General features: G+C 36.1%; 1 protein-coding gene and 1 long non-coding RNA gene across 4 annotated transcripts in view; one reads left to right on the top strand and one right to left on the bottom strand.

The window, feature by feature from the left end:
* Positions 1–23,285, bottom strand: part of Rfx6 (regulatory factor X6) — a 52,556-nt gene that overhangs the window by 28,454 nt on the left and 817 nt on the right. The window contains exons 3-6 of one of the 3 annotated variants that reach the window (XM_059272571.1): positions 20,047–20,170; positions 18,220–18,281; positions 8,661–8,738; positions 7,218–7,245 (exon numbers count right to left, since the gene is read on the bottom strand). In XM_059272571.1, coding sequence (XP_059128554.1) covers positions 7,218–7,245; positions 8,661–8,738; positions 18,220–18,281; positions 20,047–20,170 — 292 coding nt within the window. Of the gene's footprint in view, positions 1–7,217; positions 7,246–8,660; positions 8,739–15,493; positions 15,624–18,219; positions 18,282–20,046; positions 20,171–23,285 lie in introns of those variants that run through there. The other 2 variants (XM_059272569.1, XM_059272570.1) reach the window with 2 other exon arrangements.
* On the top strand, positions 15,697–18,912 carry LOC131918459 (uncharacterized). The gene is made up of 2 exons (XR_009380983.1): positions 15,697–15,988; positions 18,118–18,912. It is a non-coding gene; the product is annotated as an uncharacterized LOC131918459 (long non-coding RNA).

Below are 23,285 nucleotides of genomic sequence, written 5' to 3'. Positions count from 1 at the left end.
ACTAACACCCACTGTTTTCCTCTGACCTCCTTAAGCACACTGTGGTATGTGTGTGTCTGCACCCTCTTACACAATTGCACACACACATAACACATGCAACATATACACAACTTTGAGGATTCTATCTCAACCCTTTATAATGGTTGGCCTCAAGAAAACAAATGACAACAATGCATTGTTAATGGGTGTGTAAAATGGGCAGCCTCTATCAGTGTGGAAATCAGTATGGGAATTTCTCAAAAAAATTAAATATAGATCTGCCCTAAGACTCAGCAATACCACTCCTGAACACACGCTCAAAGGAGTCTACATCTTATGACAATGGTGTGATAAGGAGACAAGAGAGAGTAAATAAAAAATCATTTATCTACTCAATTTAATAAGAATTCCTACCTTTACAAAAGAGAAACTTGAACTGTGGGAAAATTATTAAAAAACACTAAACACCATATTGCTCAAAAAAACCAAGAAGTCAATCATTAATAAAACCAATCTTCTGTGGAAACCAATCCAGCCACAAACCATTGACCTAATCTGTCCTGCCTGCAAAATTTGCTAGGGAAATGGTGGCACAAAACTTGTGGGAGTAGTCAGCCCACTCCACAAGAAGGAACCTATACCTGACACTGTTTTAGTAACCAAGAACCACAGACTAGATAGCCCAGAGACCTAGGGTAAAACCAAACACAACTGGTATTTTTTTTAAAGTATCAATAAAATGACTCCTATTAGTAGTCTGCTAGAATCATAGCTCAGTGCCTTATCCAGTCATCTTCAGAGGGGTTTTCTCAAGCAGCAGATGGGGACAGATGCAGAGACCCATAGCCAAACATAGAGGGAGAGAGTCTAAATGGGAAGTCTATCAAATTATTCCCCTCAGAGCTTGGGGAATCTCATCCAAGAGGATGTGGAAGAATTATAAGAGCTAGAGCGGGTAGAGGACATTAGGAGAACAAGGCCCTCTGAATCAACTAAGCAAGGTGCATATGAGCTCACAGAGACTGAAGCAACAAGCACAGGGTCTACATGGGTCTACACCAGATCCTATATATATTATAACTATCAACTTAGTATTTTTATGGGGCTCTTGACTGTGAGAACAAGTGGGTCTCTGACTCTTGTGCCTGATCTTGGGACTCTTTTCCTTCTGTTGGGTTGCTATGTCCAACTTCGATATGAAAGTTTTTGCTGAATCTTACTACATTTTATTTTGTCGTGCTTGGTGGTTGTCTCTTGGAAGCCTGTTCTTTCCTAATGTGAAATATAGAAAGGGATTGGATCTGGAGGGGAGGGGAAGGGGAGGAACTGTGAGGAGTGGAGGGAGGGAAAAGTATAGTCAGGATATATGATATGAGAAAAGAATCTATTTTCAATAAAGGGAAATACATTTTTTTAAAAATAACTAGTTTCTAACTTAAAACAAGAGAAAAGCTTTCCTTCATAGGATAATGTAATTAGGTTTCATTTTATTGCAAGGAATTAAAGGATTCTGAGAAATTCTCCACATTTAAAACCTGTATTTATCAACTAAAAATTGTTCTCTCTCTTTTTTGTTGTTTTATTTTGTTGTTGTTGTTGTTGTTTTTCAAGACAAGTTTTCTCTGTGTAGTTTTGGTGCCTCTCCTGGATCTTGCTCTGTAGACCAGACTGGCCTCGAACTCACAGAGATGTGCCTGGCTCTGGGATTAAAGGCATGTGCCACCACTGCCCAGCCTATCAACTAAAACTTTAAGTCAGTCTGAATTCATAAGCTCACAAAGGAACTGGCTTACTACCCTCCTTCTGTCTGTGTTTTCTTTTCAATTGTTGTTTAGCTTCTGCTGTGACTTTGCAAAGCTGTGCAGAATGGATACTAAAACCCTGTAGACTTACCATCCTGACTAATACATGAGACAGTCATGTATATGTTTAAGCAGCCTTTGCAGCCCTCCTTACTCAAGCAAGCTACCTTCCCTCTCCCCTAGGAGTAGTTAATAATCTGGGTGTGGTCTAGATCACTCCTATTCATACTTCAAAATGTATTTTCTAGGAATATGTTCTGGATAATATCCATTATTTAAAATTGGCACCATAGAGTATGTATCCTACATTACTGTCCTTTGTCACCCACTCCCTAGGTGTTTTAGATGACTCCTAAAGACAGCTCATTCATTACGATTAAATCACAATAGATGTTTAAATTATTTTCCATCCTTATAGATGCCCCTTTGTTCTCTGATGGTTTCTCTAGGAATGCCATCATCAAATATGGCACCTTCAACTTCATCAGATATTGCCTCTGACAGTATTCATTGGTGTTTTCTTCAATATTCCTAACTACAGCATTTCTTCAGACCTTTTATTGTTTCTAATCCAATAATTGTGAAAAGTCACTCATAATAGTTTTAACAAATTTGCATTTCTTCCTTTCTTCTTTCCTCCTCCCTTCCTTCCTTCATCCTTTCTTTCTGTCTTTCTTTCTTTCTTTCTTTCTTTCTTTCTTCCTTTCTCTCTGTCTCTGTCTCTGACTCTCTGTCTCTCTTTCTTTCTTTCTCTCTGTCTCTGTCTCTGACTCTGTCTCTCTCTGTCTTTTTTTCTTTCTTTCTTTCTTTCTTTCTTTCTTTCTTTCTTTCTTTCTTTCCAGTTTTTTTTTTTCAGACAAGGATTCTTTGTATATCTCTAGCCCAGCTGTCCTGGAACTCCCTTTGTAGACTAGGCTAACCTTGAACTCCCAAGTGCTGGGATTAAATGCGTGCACCACCAAGCCTGGTTTGCATTTTTCTAACAAATATTTGTATTGAGCAAATTTTATTGACAACTTTTATTGCTAGTACTCAAAATATTTATTGATCATATGATATGAATGCTAGCCAACCAGAATAGGTGCCTTGAACATCATCACTTTGTCATAGTCATTTTTTTTTATCGTTATGTGAGTTACCTACTTTATACTTGGCTATATGTCTTTTTAAAAAATGTTTATATTTTGATTTTTAATTATGTGCATGTGTGTAGTTGTGTGTACATGAATTCAGGTGCCCATGGAGGCCTGAAGAGGGTGTCAAATACCCTAAAACTAGAGTTTTAGGAGGTTGTGAGTCACTTGATGTGGATGCTGGTAACCAAGAACTGGTTAAGAAAGTACTCTTAACCTCTGAGACATCTGGTTAACCTAATCCTATTACATTTCTAACATGCCAAATTTTTTACACATCCTGCAGCAGCACTTTTCAGCAGAACTTCTAGGATAATGTTAATGTTCTGAATTTATTCTGTCTAGAATAGTAACCGCTAACTGCATATAACTTATAAGCACTTGAAATATACCCAGTGTGACTAAAAATTTCAATTTTAAGTTTTGTTTAATAGCTTCACATGATTAGTAACTACTGTAACCCAGAGTATAGTTATAAATACTATCTCTATCTAGACAAGTCATAGGTCGTAGAGGAGAACATGATACTCTCATTCTGCTAAATGTGCATAGTATTAAAATAACCCCTAACAACTCATTTCTATACATATAGATTAGTGCATCTTTCAATATTTAACAGAGAAGCTTTTTCTTGTATTAGATAGTTATTAATACAGAGATCTACAACTAGCCAATGTGCAGAACATAAGGAATTATGTAGTACTCAGCTTTCATTGGGACATCTGTATCACACCCCTTCTCTTCGAGGCTCAGGGGTCATCATAGTAGAGGGTGTCAAAAGATTATAAGTGACAGAAATTGTACACACCTGTAGCAAAACAGTATTTGCTGGAAATAATAGTGCCTTTATACAAATTAACTCATAGCGCCTGTGACCACATGCACAAGATCTGCACAAGATCAAGCCAGCCAAAATCCCAGCATGGTTGGAGGAGGAACTCACAAAGTCCTACCCCTAGCTGAGGAACTATTTGTAACTGATGTTTGCTGGGGGAGGGAGACTCAGTTTCTTCTTAGATGCCACCTGTGAAAACCTATCCAAGTTTCATTTGACGAGGGTAAAGGGGGGAAGCAGATTTGATAAAAAAAAAAAAATTATATGCATGTGTGAAGTTCTCAAACAATAAAAGAAGAAAAAGCAAGCAAATGAAACTAGCAACAACAACAACAAAAAACAAGTAAATCTATGGGTTTTATATCAACTAAACTATAAAAGCTACCATCAGCATCTCTTTCTCTCAAGCACATATATTAACATAAAATCAATTTTGTAAGAGATAAATTTTTGTTTTAAAATGAACATTAAGCATAATGGTAAAGAATCAAAATGACAATAACAACAAAGATAACTTTGTTTTTCTCTCAAAGACATAGTTATAATAATTTGTGTTACCTTTTGTTTTGATAACCCAACTTCCTCTAGCAAGGACTTAAGGCAAGTCTGGAAAATACCTTCCTCCCTTTTTATTTTGGTCAACACTAATCACACTCAATCCTTACACCTACTAGGATTTTTTTTCAGCTAATGAATTTCTACTGCATTGTCTTTTCTGTCTATAGTTGAGCTTATATCAGAGTCATAATATTTGGTATCTACTAGACATGTCCTTTTATGGTCTCTTCTAAGTTTATGCTTCTCTTAACTATTATTTCCTGTATTTTTTTCTATACTGTTTATAGCTATTTTGATTATTTTCAAAAAATTAATTACCATAGAAATGTCTCTTAGAATATAAATATATACATAAGTTAGAAAGAATTGGAATATTTATGATAACTAGTGTACTTAATCAATAAAATCTCTTTTAATTTTAATTTTTATATACACATGTTTTTTAAAAATTATGAATGCTTTTTAATATTTCTGCATTTTTGCTGGCTCCTGCCATTCAAATTCTATAATATCCTACCATTCTTATTTTCTACAGTTTCCTCATGTCTCAACAGAAGACCCATGAGAAATGAAGTAGTATCAAAAATTATTTGAATTTTCCTACTTCTCTCAAGAAAATACAAAACTAATATCTGTCACCCAAAAGAGTTCCGGCATGCAGTGGGCACCTGGGACTTTAGGACTGCATTTTTTTCCCTAGGAGTGGCATTTGAGAATAACTGACTTTCCTAGAGAAGAGTCGCGTTTCCTAAAGCTCATCGAACTTCTTTCTTCCCATGCTCCTTCACGGCACACGACCTGAGAGAGAAACACCACCTAACAGAAGCTGCCTCAGCCTGTTGTCACAGAGTTTGCATCCTCATCTGCTTTTCCTCTCTCCAGGTTGAAGGGAAGAAGTGCACCTCATTCTCAAGTCTTAGCCGGGATGGTGAGTATATGGGATTTTATTCTTTATTCTACAAAGTTTTGCAAAGCTTTAAATACTTCAAAATGTAAAAGCAAACAAAAACTGGCCACAGCAGAAGCTAAACAACAATTAAAAAAGAAAAAAAAAACCGAACAAAAAACAAAGAGGGCAGTAAGCATAGTTACTTTGTGGTCTTACGAATTTTGATTGTCTTAAATTCCACATGAATATCTACATACTACCTTGTCCCCTGGAGACTGTGGTACCATGAATATGTGAATTAATAGCTTTGATCATGGGTTTAAAATGCAGAGCCCTATTGTGATTTTTTTTAAACCCATGCACCTCTTAGCCTCGCTTACCTTGGCTGTAAATCAACAGTATTGGCAGCTCCTCAACCTATCTCAGAATTATTAATGTTCAAATAACACTAAGTATACATAGATTTGCACTGATTATTTCTTGTCCTTAGCAAACAGGAATTGTTGATTACCTTAAGCACAAAATAACTTTAAAATTTCAACTTTGTTGTGCAAATATCGTTTAAAAATCACTTCAGGTAGGTGGGGGTGCAGCTCAGTAGTAGAAACTGTCTAACACATGCAAGGCCTTGAACTCGGTCCTCTGCCTGCAACAAATTACTTAGTTCTTAGCTTTTAAAAGGTCCTTTCTTGTGTCGATATTAGTCATCATCACAAACTTGCATTACTATTGTTCCAGGTGCCTGTAGAAAACACACAGTCCATATAACGTGCCTAGAATAGTTTATTAAACTCTTCACTAGCTAAATCTGAATTAGGCATGTAGTCAGCTAAGGAGGAAAAGGTAGATGTGAGAAGCAGTTTCCTTTTCCTCTGTGGGCTAAGATGTGCTGTCCACATGGCAGATCAGCGGATGGATCAGAAGTTCTGCCACACCTCATCGGACGAGAAGAACACCTGAGCGAAATCACTTAAAACCCCTATTGGCTGAATCTTTAATGAACCAAAATGTATTTCTAAGTCAATATTTTTGCAGTTTCATAATTGTTTATTTAATAAAAAGCCATTATTTCATTGATAAAAGAGCAATCTGGAGTTTATTACATAATTAACCATTAACTGTTTTAAAAGTCCTGGAAAGAAACTGGTCATTTCAGAAGGTTGGGGGCTTTTATTATTTTTTTAAAATAATGTGCTTGCATTATTTCATCAAATTAATGGAGTTACACTTTACCTTGTGTTAGGATTTACTGTACAACACACTGTCTTGTGCATCTAGTTCTGTGGCACCTTGTATTAATGATTAGTTAAACTGAAGATAATGAAGGTCTTATCATGTGCCTAATTAGCCATGCAGTCACTAATGGTAGTCTAACTCATTTAGATAAAGTCAGTTTGCTGATCTATTCTTTAAGGAGGGCTTGGAGAGGAAGCCAAGGGGAAAAGATTGCATACAGTGTGTGTGTGTGTGTGTGTGTGTGTGTGTGTGTGTGTAAGTGCACACACCTGTGGGTGTGAGAGAGTGCATGCGTGAGAGCTCATGCATGTATGTGCGTGCATGTGCATGTGTGTGTGCATGCATTTGTGTGTGTATGTGAGTGTGTGTGTGTGTGTGTGTGTGTATACAAAGTAGCAGAACAGACCACAACGCAGTATAGTGCTGGGGCTTCTTGACAATTCTTAAAAGTTTTTCCTGAATTAGTATAATCCAAACACCAGTTCTTTCTGTATCCTCTACTAGAGTTTTCTAATTGTTGAAGTCAAAATTCTTAGGTCAATAGCGGTCTACTTTTCAAGTTCCTAAGTCTGTGGTATTAGATCACTGAAAATTATCCCTCCCAAGTGAATTGGAAGCTGTTGAGCAGGTCTATGCAAACATTCTCACTCCATCTGACTTAACTGTATTTGGAATCCTTGTTTCCAAGTAGCTCCCAATAAATAACATTTGCTTTTATATTTAAAGAACAAAACTTTTGAGCTTCTAAGACACATAGCAGAAACAGAGACAAAAAGCATTCTTACCTCATTCTTCAGTTTGCTCCCCGAAAACCTTAAAAATCATACATTTTCCATTAGTTTGAAAGAAATTATAATTATAAATTATAATTATAAAGAAAACACAGAGGACATTAAAAGTAGTCTGTTCACAACATCATTACTGCTCAAATGTCTAAGAAAAAGTGGTTTTGTGGAGGAAATTAAAATAAAAGATATCTCAGGAAGTTGGGTAAGATTTGAGGTAAACAAAAACACTTTATACTAAAGGTTTAGATGTGTCCTGGCCTGTATTTATGTTTCATTGTGGGTATTCACTAGTAACCTGCTACTGCAACATCTGAATTAATCTTGACATAACTCAAGTGACTTATTTTTTCCCTAAGATGTTTCACTTTTAAAAAGATTTCTTCTTTTAAGAATTACAAGTAATTTAATCCCAGCACTCAGGAGGCAGAGCCAGGCGGATCTCTGTGAGTTCGAGGCCAACCTGGACTACCAAGTGAGTCTCAGGGAAGGCGCCAAGCTACACAGAGAAACCCTGTCTCAAAAAACAAAAAAAACAAAAAAAAAATTCTCAGTAATCACAACACAAGGAAGTCTCGGGAGCAGTTTTAATTAGTATGTATCAACATTCTTCTAAAATTTGTGTACCCACTGGTCTTATTGACTATAACCTCACGTCTTAATATCCTGCTCCAGATAGTCAATGGCAGCTTAAAACAATGTGTTCTTTATAGTAACATGGATTTTTGTCACAGAGACTCAAATGGGACAATCATATATTACTGTCTTACTAAGATGGTACTCAAGATTATGTGTTTAGCAATTAATATAATAACCTTTCTGTGTTGGTAAGGTAGTATTCAAGTGCACAGTTTTTTAAAATAACTGTATCTTTAAAACTATCACGTTTTTAACTTTATTTTTATTGAATCCAACCTGAAAATAGAGCCAATCTTATAAGTAAATGAGAATATTTAGAAGATTTATTTATTTTTACATTATATGAATGGGTGTTTTTGACTGCATGGATGTCTGTACACCATGTGTGTGCTGTGCCCGTGGAGGCCAGAGACAGCATTGGATCCTCTGGAATTGGAATCTTGAACGGTTGTTAGTTGGAGGATATGAGTCCCCTGCAAGAACATGTGCTCTTAACCCTAGAGCCACCTCCCCAGCTCCTGAGTAAGTGCAAATTTAAAGGCAATTCTACTTCCTTGAATTCTCTTCCTCATCTTTTGGGGACACCTAATTCACTGTTATTTTCTCACTAACCATTAAAATCGTATAATTTATCAAGTAATATAGACTATATGGTGACAATGTTCACACAAAGCTGATGTTACGTTTGATGATTAGAAGAAAACATTTTCATAATAAGCAAAATTACGAAGTCATTTTATTGAACAGATATTATGCATATTTAAAGAACTGCAGAGATGCATCTTGAATGTGACATCACTCTACCTTGTCAGGCCCTTTCCAGAATAAACGGAGTGGTAATATGCACTGGTCTCTTTGATGCCAATCCCATAATAATGATACCTAGAGCAAGACATGAGCCATTTCTGTGTTAGTGAAAGAGAAAGGAAAAGTAGGAATAACTGAACCAACCCAGTAAGGACTGCCACCCCCAGAAGACAGTCTCTGGGCAGTATCACTGCCCACCTTTCCTCCATGCTTTCCCATCTACATGCATCCAGGGTCAGGAAGTGGGTGAAACTAAGGGATGAGGCCATTTCCACTGGACTCTAGACTAACTGTATTGTCAAATGCTACTTTTGGCATTCCCATATCAGCGTAGAGGATAGAGATATGTACTTCAAGCCACTCTTTTGTCATCAGGAAATTTTTTAAAAAGGACTTGGTGTAGTAGTTCCATACCTAAATATTTTGATGGCCCAGAACAGAAGTACATATAGAATGTCAAACTACTTAAAAATACAAATCAATTAAATGAACTGCTACATAAGATATTACTGTGCTATTACATTTACAGGACACACCCATGATGACCTAGCAAACAGACTTGAATTTAGGATTCTTAGATTCATGGAGCTCCAGGTGAGAGTGTGATGGCTGGGGGAACCCACCCTTACACTACTTCTCAGCTCTTGCTTTGTTCACTAGGTGGAGGAGAGGGAGGAATACTGTACATTCTAGATCCTTCCACCACTCACAAGTTTCCCATAGCCACTCCTCAGTCTAGGGTCATGTACATGAGTAGGGCAAGGTAACCTCCTGTGGATAGATTGGGAGCAGGTCCCCAGAGCTCAAGAAAACAAAGCTGTTTAGGGGAGAAGTGTCAGGCCTCCACGGGCCCCAAGGGAGAGATGCAGTCTATGGATGAAGGCAATTCACTCCTTCATGAGTGACACATGGACTTCCTGATGCTCTAGGAAAACAAGCAGCTGAAAGACACTGGGATCAGAGCCTCCAAACATAAGGCCCGTGGCAGCAGAGCTGTTTATATTGACTCAAGGTCACTTGAGTTAGATAGTGGTTTTTAAAACTAATGTGTATATATACATTAAAATGATGTTATAGTTGAGAAACAGGTAGAATGATATTTTGTAAGTATGGAAAACAAGATTTAAAGTCTCAGTTTGGGTAAGGAAAACTGTAGCCTCAAACAGAAAACTCCCAAAACTGCTCCACTTTTATAGATTGTAAAAGCTATACTATGTGATACAAGGCAAGAGGATCCCTATGGCATATTAAAACAAGCAAGGAGATGGAAAAATAATAAGTCTATGAAAGCTCAGAAACACTGAACTGATTTTACATTTCTATGGTAAAAGAAAGAAGTTTAATTAATAAAGTCTTGATCAAAAGAAATGCAGTAACAGAAACCGTTAAACAATGAGTAATAAACAGTAACAGCAGTACTTAAACTATGAATAAACTAGTAGATTTAGATACATTTGGTCATGGTCAGATATAGTAGTGGAATTAGGATTATGAGCTTGGGGGTTTGAAATAAGTATTAATATTTCCCTTTTTAAACTTTAGAACTAAGATACCAGTCCAATGTCACTGCACTAGAAGAAATAAACAAGTGGGAACCAAAGACAAGAGAATCTTTTTAAATGGAAAAAATATCATAACTTCACATTCTTTTGCAAAGCTTACTATTTGTTCGCTTGCCTTTGCAGTTTAAACAACTACACTTCAGCCACTTGCTAAAACAATATACGCTAAGCATCGCTCCAAACACTGATAAACCTATTAGAACTCCTGTCTTCTTGTTTCTCATCTCTAACCCCCCTTTTCAACCTATAATAAAATAATCCTATCCCATGGTAAAGCGGTTTGCCATGCAGTCCATAAAGAACTACATTGCCTTTGCAGGTAGCACACAACCAGATAAATCAAAGAGGTAGCCATGAGTTCAATAAACATTAGAGAATGTCTATCACATCTGGCCATTGTGATAGTTGTCAGAATAATGATGAATGAAATAGACATGGAAGATAAGACCAGCTGTTCATCCCAGTCCATGGTCTCCTGAGCTAGATGCCTGCTGGTCCTGCTCTAGTGACCACACTGATCGCCACAGAAGCAAGTACATTTCCAGGTTCTAAAATTACCTGCAGTTGTATTTGTTTTAAATTGCAACATCCTTCAAGATCTTGGCTAGTGTGGATTTGTATTTTTTTCCTATTCATGACATTAAGATTGTTTCATATGTATTTACTACTTTCTTGTTTTTAGAAAATGGTTTTATTGTTTATTTTTTATTACCAATCCAACCATTAGAGCAAGAAAGTTCACAAATAAAAGATTTTGTTTCTGCTTGAATTCAATGTCAAGGTTTTGTGCATTTTATTCACTAGTCAAATTTAAGTGACATATTAACACAGACACCAGGGATCTGACTTGGTCAGTGGTCTTCACCTCTACAGCAGAGAAGCAGCAGCTTTTCTCATTAGCAATGTCTCCTTATTTATGACTGATGAGATGGACAAACGTATCCTATCAATGCCATCTTATGAACATGTCTAGAGATAGGGAACCATTGAAAGATAGTCTTCCTTTCTTCAGCTGTAATCTGTGTTCTGTGTGCTAGATGGGGACACTCTATTGGTGACAGATAGAGGAGGGTCTCTGTCCTTGAGGAGTTAATAATAGTCTTGGAGCAAAAAAAGAATGAAAAAAAAAAAAAGGTGATTCCAAATTAACACAGGCTACAGTTGAAGTGGGTGATAGCAAATGATAATAGAAGTTGTTGCCATTTATTGAGTTCCTGCTCATGTAAAGAATTTTGTAATTACATGATTTCAAATGCAGTCTATAAGGAGAATATTATCCCCACTTCATAACAAAACTTGAAAAAAATCGGTGAGTTACGTTAAATTTTATTTATTATTTTTGTTGTGTATGTAGACACATGACACACGAGTGTGTGTGTGGTATGGTGTGACTGTGAGTGCCTGTGTGTGGAGATCAGGAAAACTTTCAGGAATCAGTTCTCTCCTCCTACCATGATTTCTAGAGACCAAGCTCAAATGTCAGGCTTGCATGACAAATTCTTTCACCCCATATGCCCTCTTAACAACCCTGTGGTTCATTTAAAGGTTATTTAACAGCCTTATTGGGTTGAAGGCAAATTCAAGGCCACAGTTTCCCAGAGCACTCTGTATTCCAACAGTGCATGTTGCCCTCAAACCCAAAATGCAGAAGAAACAACTAGTTTTGTATCTCAAGCTTACTCACCATCAGAAATTCTTAAGTCAAATACAGTTTGAATACGTGTACACTCATGCACACTCTCTCTAGGAGTCATCCTGAGTTAGAGTAGCATAAATAATCAAGTGAATCCCTAGGACCTGGAACATTGATTGGGATGTTTCATATTTGACCTTCCATGTGTAAATAAAGCCTTCTAGACTGCAAGCTTCCTGTAACAGGAAGTCAATAAACTTGTTGAATAATTGAATGAATATGTGGAAAAAGTTTTAAAGGCAACAATGGGCCATAAACTATAAAAAAAATAACTTGCCAATTAAGGTCAAACATATATAGTCACGTATGTGTGATCATCATAAGTCTAAACTTATTTTATCTTCTGTAATATAAGAATATCGGTGACTCCTTTCAGCCAGTGAGCATGTTGTAAACTTACCCATTTCTGTCTGGATTACTTGCTCTCCATAAAGAGCTTGTGCTGGCTCCTACTTTTGTTCTGTTGAACTCTTCACTGGGAATGTCTCCCTCCCTTCCTGGGATAGGATCTGTCTTAGTCAACTTTGAGGGATATTGTTAGCGTGCGGAACTGCCTAGCCTCTGAGACAAAACTAATCTCTCTGTCCACTGAATTCCACTCTCAGCTATTTAGCCCATTGTGGCCTTATCCCTGCAATCATTAGTATCTACGTCCCACGGCTTAAGCACTAAGATTTGAGGAAATCCTCAAACATTTATAAATCATTGTGTTCTAGAGATTGGAAAACCAATAAAACACAAACTTTCTTAAAGCCAGTAGTTTCTTTAGTAAGCACCTGTCACTGTGAATTTCTACGTTACCAATAAAACACTTGGGCAAAGCAAAAGTTGCGTGTTTGAGTATTGTGTAGGACAGACGTGAGGACAGCATGTTAGACAGGAAGCTGGTGGCGACACACAGCTCAGGGTTTTTATTCTATCCACTGCCGTGCTTCGTACCTAGCTTCTTTGGGAGCAAATAAAACAATTGTCTCTCCTTAAGCTTTCTTTTGGTCTAACAAGGCACCTGTTATCGTCTTAGTTAGTGATGATTTAGTGTCTTTCAGAAAAGAGAGGAGATAGTGCACGAGCACTCCTGTCTTCCTAGAGTTTATATTTAACCCCGTAAAACTGGGAGGAGTGGTTCATGCAGGGTATGCATGGATTCTTCGTCTCCGCTGCAGCGTTTTACAACACTGCTTTGTCATTAATAGATTTTGCTAAAATAAATCTTGCTAGGAAGTGTTTCCAGAAATATTACAACAAAAGAACCTATGCTAACACGTGGTGAATAAGAATGAGATTTGCTTGACTGGTTTGATCTACGTACCCCTACCTGCTGCTTGTTTTATGGGCCATTCTAGCATTTCACAGTTCTTTATCACTATATGATTACATCCATTTTACTAAGGGAAACAGGTTATAAATACCACTAACATTCTGAGTATAACTGGCTATGTTCTCTAGAAGAAAATATTGGTCACAAAATTAGTCTTTCTAATTTTCTGACAAAATTGTATTCATTCGTTAGCAGCAACTGTCCTCTGACTTATGCTTTATGTCAAGGGACTGAGCTCATTTGTAAATTATGAATGCACAGGAATGATTAATTAACTCTTAGGCTCATAATATAACTGTAACAGATCCTTAGTATATGAGGTGAAACCATTACATCTCTCTTACACAGCTAGCATGTTCACATTGTGCCTAGCATTTCTCTTCATTAGCTGATCAGCGTATACCTATGCTTACATTTCTTCTTCTTCTCATCAGTTCTCATATAGAATTCCTGAAACATATGTTCCCGCTGAGCTAGGAGCCCTGGTGTTCGCTGTTTACACTACACAAATGATAACCGATAAGGAAATGATGCGGTTAAGCTGCTCAGGGACTTGCAATAACTTGCTGTGATAAGAGCAGCTGTCATATCAGTTTTATTAACCCACTAAATCACCTCCAATAAATAAGATAATAGCTTTTGCCCATCATGTCTGAAAACCAAGATTTGGTTGATCAAAGTCTACCAGAAATTAAAATGTAACTGATTCAAACAGTCCACCCTGTTCATGCTATCTATTAATGAGTTCACCCATCCCCCTTACATTGTTAAGCTATTTTGAGCAAAGACACATATAGGCTCTTTTTGTTCATTTTGTGTCCCCAGAGGCTAGCCACTACTGAGAATGTAAATATGATGCTTATTAATTAATATTAATAGTGAAAATTTTTAACAGCAGATAACTTATCTTATAGTTCTTTATACCCCCAAAGCTCTTAAGAACCACGCTTTGTACCTCAATTTCAACTTAAGGTATTATTCTTGAACTATTTATAACCATAAAATATGCATGAGTTTTACTCTGTGGTACCCATAGAATTTCATTTTTTGAAGTTAAAATGAATTATTGACAAGTTCATTTATATTTTAAAGTAATTTGACAAATATTCAGCAATTGTTTAGAGTACTGTATTAAACACCTAGCAGAAATAATGGTTGGAAGATAATTTATTTGCATAAAGGATGCTTAGGATTAAAATTAAGAGGCTGAGAATTCATTGGTGATGCAAATTGGCTTTCATATACAATATATATCTCTAGGATTCATGAGATGACTATATTAGAGAATTTATTAGAGAAAATTTTATTTACTAGAAATAAATTAGAGAAGATTAATGAAACATTTTTGTCTTTAAGAAAAAATCTGATAGTAATGAATCTTAAGAACTGTTAGAGCATCGGGCTGCGGTGGCACATGCCTTTAATCCCAGCACTCGGGAGGCAGAGCCAGGAGGATCTCTATGAGTTCGAGGCCAGCCTGGTCTACAGAGTGAGTTCCAGAACAGGCATCAAAACTACACAGAGATACCTTGTCTTGAAGAAAAAAAAAAAAAAAAAAAAAAAAAAAACAACGACAACAAAAAAGAACTGTTAGAGCAGTGAAAGAATTTTTAAAAATTTAATTTAAAAAGACAAAGATAATAAAAAGTTCAACAAATTAATCATTTTGTTAATATGACTGATTTTTAGAAACAAGTGGGTTTTCCTACTTTTAATACTTGATAAAGCATAAGCTTTAAAGCAGTTGAACCTTCATATAAATATTAGCATTGTTAGTGGGCTGTATCTTTGTAGCCTTAAGCAAGTCAATATCCTTCTAACTACAGTTTCCTTATTTATAAAACATAGTAGTTCCTATCTTGTCTCAGTATTATAACTCTTTTCTAAAAGTTGAAAGCATAGTTGATCCTCCATTAATATTATTTATATATTATTTAATTCTCAAAACAATGATATAAGGTATCATACAGCCACTTTACTGATAGAGGCTGAGTGATCTGTCCAACGGTCACACGTCCACAAATGAGAGCACAGCATTCACCCTGATTTGTCCGACTTTAATTCTTGCTCCAGCTATTAGGGATGCTATCTTAGATGTACTATCTTCCAAAATAAAAAAAAGATGTCTTTTAGAAACAAAACCAGGAATGTTACCTGGATAAGAATAATCACATCAAAGTATTACCCATTTCCAAGATGCATCTTGCTATATCTTCCAACATACCTAGTTTACACAAGGGACATTATTTCTACTTACAATATATAAATACCTGGAAGGGTGATAGCCATGTCATAAAAAGCAAATGGTATTTCAACAAGGCAGAAAATCTCAAATTGTTCATGCCTTGAGCATGTCTATGGCTCTTAATTATCAAATAAGTTGCCAGAAGTCTCCAAATGTTGCTATATCAACGTAAGAACTAGAGTGTGGCTGTGTCACAATGGACATGGTTAATGATTCATCACTAATCCTAAAGGCTCCTTCTGGGATGAATTGACTTTCTCCGCAGCCTGCCCGCCTGCCCTCTTGCAGATCCTGTCAAGAGGACTGCTTGTGTTGCTTTGCCTCTTTGCCCCTATCTTTCTACTTCAAACACTGTCTGATCTCACCTCCACTCACAAAACACAGTGCTTTAGAAATCATCAAACCAAACTGAGCCTAACTTCACGTAAAGCTGACTTGGTTAGAAGGAAAAGGCTATTTTTTTTCCTGTTCCTGTTGTGGTATTTTATTCTTCTTTCACAAGCCAAGGTATTTTTTAAATTAATTAAAAAATCAGTGAACTAAGGATTGATTGACAATACATTATTTGTTAGACAACATGAAGGATTAAAAGCGAATGAGAAAAAGTATCTGTTCTCAAAATATTATTGCTTAGGAAGGGGCTAAATTAATGTCATATTGAGATAGATACTAACAAACAGCTATGAGAGTGTGAAGAGCCTATGCAAATGAACAGAATAAGAGAATATTCAGAAGAGAAGGTTCAGGACTCATTCCTTTAAGTAGCTAAGATTTCAAAATACAATTACAAGACTTCCCTCAGAAGGGGAAGCTACTATAGAGGAGAGGCAGTTTGGGTGATTTAAAGGGTACTGGGTGATAGTTTAGTGATATATCCTTAGTGATATTTGCGTAGCAATATACTGAGAAACAGTAAGATAGGAAAATGGGTTGAAACCAAGTCATAATAGACTTTGAATATAGAGGTAAGAAGTTGTCTTTAAGAGTAGAAATTGTGAAGCAGTGAGATGATTTAGCTGATAAAGGTACTTGCTGCCAAGCCTGACAAATTGAGTTCAATCCTAGAAAGTACATGGTGGAAGAAGAGAATTGACTTCCAAAAGTTATTATCTGACCTCCACATGTGCCATGCATGACGCATGTATAGACACACAGACATGCACACACATACAGAGAGAGAGAGAGAGAGAGAGAGAGAGAGAGAGAGAGAGAGAGAGAGAGAGAGAGAACAGAGAGACAGAGAATGAAAGAGAGAATAGATAAATATAGATACTTTTTTAAAGAGTTGAAATTGTGTGCCTGGGAAAGCCATTGAGTGCGGGAGAGATGTGATTCTGTCAGAACTCTGGAAAGCCAATGTGGAAATATTGTATTAAATGACTAGAAAGTCAAGGTGACACTATGAAAGTGAGAATGAGGAGAGACAAAGTCAGCAGAATTCAAAAAGTAGGACTTAGTTTTTTGCAAGTGGTAGAGCTGGCCAGTGCAAGGCACAGCCACTAGACATGCACAGGTAGGAGAAATGTTAACTATGGCTAGTTTTGAATGAGGATGTAAAAATATATACGGGATTTTAAAAACTCAATATGAACAAAACAAAATATCTTCTCAAAATTTTATATGGATTACTTACTGAAATAATTTTTGATATACTGGGTTAAGTAAAACTTTATTAATTTTAATTCCATTCATTTCATTTTACTCTTGCTATGGTTACCAGAAAATTTTAAATTAGTATGGGGCTGTACTACCCTTCCATGGGTCAGCACTACACTGAAATTCAGGAGACAGTCTGTAAGATAGGATGATGGAGGAAACTGGGAGATGAGTGACTGAGAAGCCAGAGGCCAAGGTTCTGTGTTGAGGAGGGGATTGCCAGAAAGAGCAAGCACTAGGGAGGAACCAAGAAAGGTGAGTAATTGTAGAAATAAGCTATTTGGGTTTTTACCCAGTTACAGAAGTGTTTGGGCAGAATAATGCGCCCAGCAGTGGGAGAAGTGAATGGTATCTAGTCTTTCAAGGAAAAAGAGAAGAAAAACAAAAACGTGATGATGAGTATGACAGGTATAACCTGCTGGCTTTTTCAGTCAGTCTGAAAAATCTGATTCTGTTAGAAAATGAAAACATGGACAGAAGAATCACTGGTGAGCCTGAAATGCAGATCTGCAGAGATAGGTCTAAAAGAAAAGCCAAGAATGCCCAGATGCAGGCCGCATACAGCTTATTGTATGTTCATATTAACAGTGAGAGATGATCGAGCAGGTTGTTATTAATGCCTTTTGTCTTGAATGGTGGAAAGGGGATGTGAAATGGCTGAAATGATCATCTAAGTGAGAAAAGTCTAGGAAGAATGTGGAGGACAGCAGAGCTCCCCTTCTCTTGTTGACCTTGTCCTTGAGGGGATGTTGTTGATCTCATTGGTCATTAAATTTTGTCTTGTACATTCCTTGTTCGTGACACTGGTGACTTCCACAATGGCTTAAAATCATGAAAACTATTCACTTAACCTATTTCAGGAGAAAGCATGATAGATAATATGGGTGGTCTTCATAGATGTTTCTTTCTAAACTTTATTCTAATATATACCCTTTTCTTTTATTCTAATATATACCCTTTTCTTTTATGTGTTTTCCTAGTTCATCTACTTCAAGAAAGAAAATATCTGATTCCATTCACTGATAAAGACAGTTATCTTACGTCTACAAGTATAAAGGAGAACCCCATTGTTCCAGTCTTACTTTGAATGCCCTCTTGTTCCAAGTCTTCGTGTTGTCAGGAGAGGAAACTTTTGGCGAATTGTCTATAAAAGAAAGATAAAGTTTGTAACTTGTGTAGCTCTAATGCAAGCCATTCCTGTCCTACTAATTTAAGAAAGTAAATGGTGGACTAAAAGGAACACTTAAGCTACAGGAAAGTAATACACGTGTGTTGATAAGAATGACATCGATTACCATGGAAGAGCCTACCAAGATCTATTTTTGCTTGATGTAACTACCGAAGCAATAGTTACTTTATTTACACACGCAGGAGGACTGTTTAGATTCCTCTATAATAATTCCATTCAGGGGTTTACCCCCATTAAATATCCATCACCATTCTGAAAGAATCCTTGGATCTGAAGAGAGCTCCATGGAAAATTTGATGAAATTAATTACTTCTAGTTTTATCGGATGTTCAAGGTGCTCTGTGATTCCCACTTAAGGATAATTGCCATAAGGTAGACTCAGAAAAATTGTAGGACTAACATGGACATCTAAAACTGTCTCATCCAGCCTCAGAGGGTGCACTGAGCCTTGAGAAGACCGATTATCAGCAAGTATAAAATAAGCTAATCACAGGCGTGGTTCTAAGCCCATGAGCACCACGCTCCATATTACACTCTCTTACAAGAAAACATGTTTTCAAAATAATTAAACTACTTTTTAACATTATTTTATCTTATATGCATAGGTGTTTTACCAGCATGTATGTCTGTGTATTACATTCATAGACAGACTAAAGAGTCCAGAAGAAGTATGGGATCCTCTGGAACTGGAGTTATAGAGGTTCATCTGGAAGAGCAGTCAGTTCTCCTTACCCCTGAGGCATCTCTTCTGCCCCCAAATAAATTACTTCTTCAAAGTATGGAGTTGAGCCACTGTTAAAGTGGCCTTTTAAAGGGGGGAGCTAGGAATAATGATGCATGCCTATAATTCCAACACTCAACAGGCTGACCAGGGGAATCACAAGTTCAAGGCCAACCTGAGCTACATAATTAGTTTAAGGTCAGCCTGGGGTACATAGAAAATTCTGCTCAAATCACTCGTCTCTTCCTGCCCTGAAAACCTGCAAATCTGGACCATCATTCTTATTGTTTTCTAGGCAGTGAGTTTTCTACAGGTTAGGATCTGGACTTTGGAGACCAAAACTTCCTTCAGTTCTGCTAACATATCCTAAACCATCAGAGGACAGACAACTGAAAGGGATTTCAAAGATGAGTGTTTTACCAAGGAATTAATATTATTTCCTGGTTCTCAAAATGATATCAACATATGTAAGTCACCTAATGTCAGATTCATAGATTCCCATCCTAATGATAGAAATGACAGAAATTTAACCAGTCCCATCATAAAAATGTTAATTCTATGGCATAAACATATTCATACTGAAACAAAGATTTAAGACAGCTACTTAAGTAGCAGAATAAAAATCTATCAAAAACTCAATATATTGGCTGGACAATATAAATAATGAGAGTCTGCATTTATGAGTTCGCCTTCACTTACTTTTGCTTCCCAATGTAGTTTAACTGTATTCTTGAATGCATCCTTTGTGAAGGAACATGCTACTGTTTTATGGAGCTTGCCTTGAGCTCACAATAGATCTGATAGCCAGTATTTGGAGACTCAAAAAAAAAATCAAGATGTAAACATATAGCAGTTCCAAACGAACACTAAGGAAGCTCATTTATGCTTGTAAAGCAAATGTCTTAACATTCTCTGAAAGAGCTCATTCAGATGAATTGTTTTACACATTGTCAACTTAATTTGTTAGTTGTAAGGTAGTAGCCAATATATGTCATATACCTTTCCAAAGGTGGCCGCACAAGCTGGTTCCAGTTTCTCTTTCCTACAGAAATCTAAATAGTGAGCATAAAGAATGCACCGTGGGAGGCAAACTCCTTCACACACTATGTAATTGTCTTCAAGCCTGAGAGGAAAGGGCAAGAATTAGGTCAAATCTTTTCAATATTACCTCCCTGCCCCCTCAATGACTTAATGCTCTTTTTGAAAACAGACTACACAAGTGAATTAATGAGCAGACATAAATGGGCTTTCTTTGTCCGGATGCTGTTTAAAATAATACCAGGATAAAAATAACCAAAAATTGTATGCTATATATCTCAAAGTTGTTGAGAGGAATTTGAATGGGCTTTCCATAAAAAAAAAAAAAATCATAGCAGTTTATGGCTATGGATATACTGCTTACCCCATTGTCACTCTCCAGTGTTTACATAATCAAAACGTAACGGGGGACTTAAAAGATGTGTACAAAGGTTATGTATAAGTGTTAATTAATTCCTAAGAACGGAAATGCTCTTGATGATCCCCCTTAACTTGGCAAGCCCTAGAAACAACGTCTGGAAGTCACAAACAGAAGGAAGGTCTGAAGAAGTATCAGACACCCTCTACAGATCTGGACAAGCAAATGGCAATTTCTAAAGAGGGCCACCTCTAAGGGAATGGTAGGTGACCTCTAGGAGCTGAGGGCCACAGTTCTACAGTTCAGGGAGTAAATTCTCTCAACATCCAGTGAGATTCGAGAAACGACAGCAAAAAGGTCTCGTGAAATTCCAGCATCAACTAGTCTCTTAATTTCTGTCTGGCAAGGCCATGAACTTAGTGCCAAGGTATCCTGTCTAGACTCCTGACTCACAGGAGCTCCAAGGCTATATGTTTGTGTTGTAAGCAAGCACAGGCGTGCCACTACATAAACACAAACAAAACGTAAGGATTAATTTTAGAAGAGTAAGAACCGTAGTGATCAGCTGTTAGTACAATTACAATGTGATGTTAATGTAGAAAACCCTCCTTCCAGGCCTCCATTGAAAATGCTGGGTCTTACTTCTTCATAAATTTTCAGTGTTCGGTAGTTTACTGTTTGATCTAGGACTATACATGGAGCCATTGAAGATGCTACATTTTTAAAAGAATATCCTCAATTCAAAGGGATTGCCAGGCTTCAACTTGTCAATCATCAGACACCCTTACTTTCATCCACAAACTATTTCTGAATCCTGAACAACAAGAGAAAACATGGTACTGTATTTGTTTGGAAAAGACACCAGGGTAAACTAACTTCACAGAAGCTGAAATGATGATCTAATTCCACTCTGAAATCTTTTTCCTGTGATTAAACCTATGGTCACCTAAATCATCTACTATACCTAAAACAATATGTCTCTATAGAAGTCTCCAAATATATAACAACTCTGCAGTACAGATGTAACTATATAAACTTCGAAAATCTGGGTAGATTTCCATTTAATTTCAACTAAATTTAATGTAATGAACATATTTGTGTTATAATTATCTGAATGACAATCTAGAAACCAAAGCTTCAAGATTCAATCCCCTTTTTTCTAATTGTTCAGTAAATTATCTTTACTAAAATGCACTTATACTAATTTCATGCTTAATAAAATCATAATAATTTATAATACAAGAAAAATGTAAATATAGTGTTATTCAGATTAAAATTGGGTCAAGTCTTTCAAGATTTCAGATTTAACATACTCTCAATGCACACAAAACAAAAGTTAAGAGACTTAATCCATGAGTTTCAGACACCAATTGTTCTTTTAACTAAAAATATCCAAATTAACTAGGATACTCTTTTAATTAATAATATCCAACCCAACTAGGATGTAGTATTTCAAAACAAATAAATTTGCCTACCTAAAATTGAATAGCTAATTGACAATAAAAGTTGGAATTAATATGCCATATTTTTATTTTGATTTTCAGTTCTAATTTTACCACTCCCAAGACAATTCTACAGCCTTAAAGATTTTTCAAAATCCAAATAACTTAAGGTTTTAACTCATTTTTTAGAATATTGGGAAAATCAAACAAAAATGTAAGAGCTTTATAGTCTTCAAAACATGAAAATTCTTGTGAGAAATAGTTATTTAAAAACTTGCATTTTAAAGGTAGGAATATAATACCCACAATCCATTTATTTGGGTAATTGTTTTTATAGTCATTGCTTTGTTTTCAAAATACTGAGTTAAGCTAGACATATATATGGTAAGAATTTTAAACAAACCCAAGATGGTTTCCAGTCACTCAATTTGAACTGAAAACCTGGAAGAGATCATTTAAAATAAATACAAAATCCAAACATTTTCCCAGTTACCCTTATGACAGCAGCTGTTTCCTAAACATCCCAGATAATTTCTCAATTACTTACACTTCCAGTATATTTTTAACTGGTAATCATGACAACAGACTTCAACAGTCAAAACAAAACTTTTCAGGAATATTTGTTATATATTTCAAATGTTGGAAGGGTTCAAGCATACAGTTTCAGAACTTCAGGCTATGCAAATTAGAACCTACTGATTAAATAATAAAAATAAAGTTTACTAGAATTTATAGATTCTATTTTTCGATTTTTTTCTAATTCTTAGATAATACTAGATAGCTAGAAAAAATAACTAATCAGTAAATAAGTAATCTTTCATTTATTATTCTGAATTAGGGGAGAAATTTGTGCCCTTAATTCTTCACATTATGCAAGAGTTCTTAATGACACGGTCTTATTTTAGATGTCTCTTCCTTTTATACGAGTGTTACAAAACGCTGTTAATGTGTAGAAGACCTGGTGGTAATCTCTTAGTTTTAAAAGATCTTAGGCAAAACTCAATTTGTAATGTTTTGCTATAGTAAATCATAAATGTGATATATTATAAAAATTCAAAATTGTTTAATCATGACAGCTTAACCGATTTTTCCGTTTTTTACTTCTAACTCAATCCATCTATTTTCTGACTGACACAGTATCTGCCCTCCACTTTTTGTTATTTTGAAGGATCATATCTGGAAAGCATAAAAACACCAAATAAATAGATTCCATGCTTAGCAAATAATCACAGAAAAAATTCATCACTGTGGCTTTATTAAAAAATGTATCCTGTTTATTAAAAAATATATCCTTTTTTATCATGATCAGAATATGGATCGTGTGAACAGGCAGGGAAAAGAAAATGGATGCATTTCTCATGGGTCTTTTAAACTTGTGGAAGTTTTAGGGAGAAGCAACT

This window comes from Peromyscus eremicus, chromosome 8b (genome assembly GCF_949786415.1).
Source record: "Peromyscus eremicus chromosome 8b, PerEre_H2_v1, whole genome shotgun sequence".
Taxonomy (NCBI): domain Eukaryota; kingdom Metazoa; phylum Chordata; class Mammalia; order Rodentia; family Cricetidae; genus Peromyscus; species Peromyscus eremicus.
This window is presented reverse-complemented; position numbering and strand designations above follow the sequence as displayed.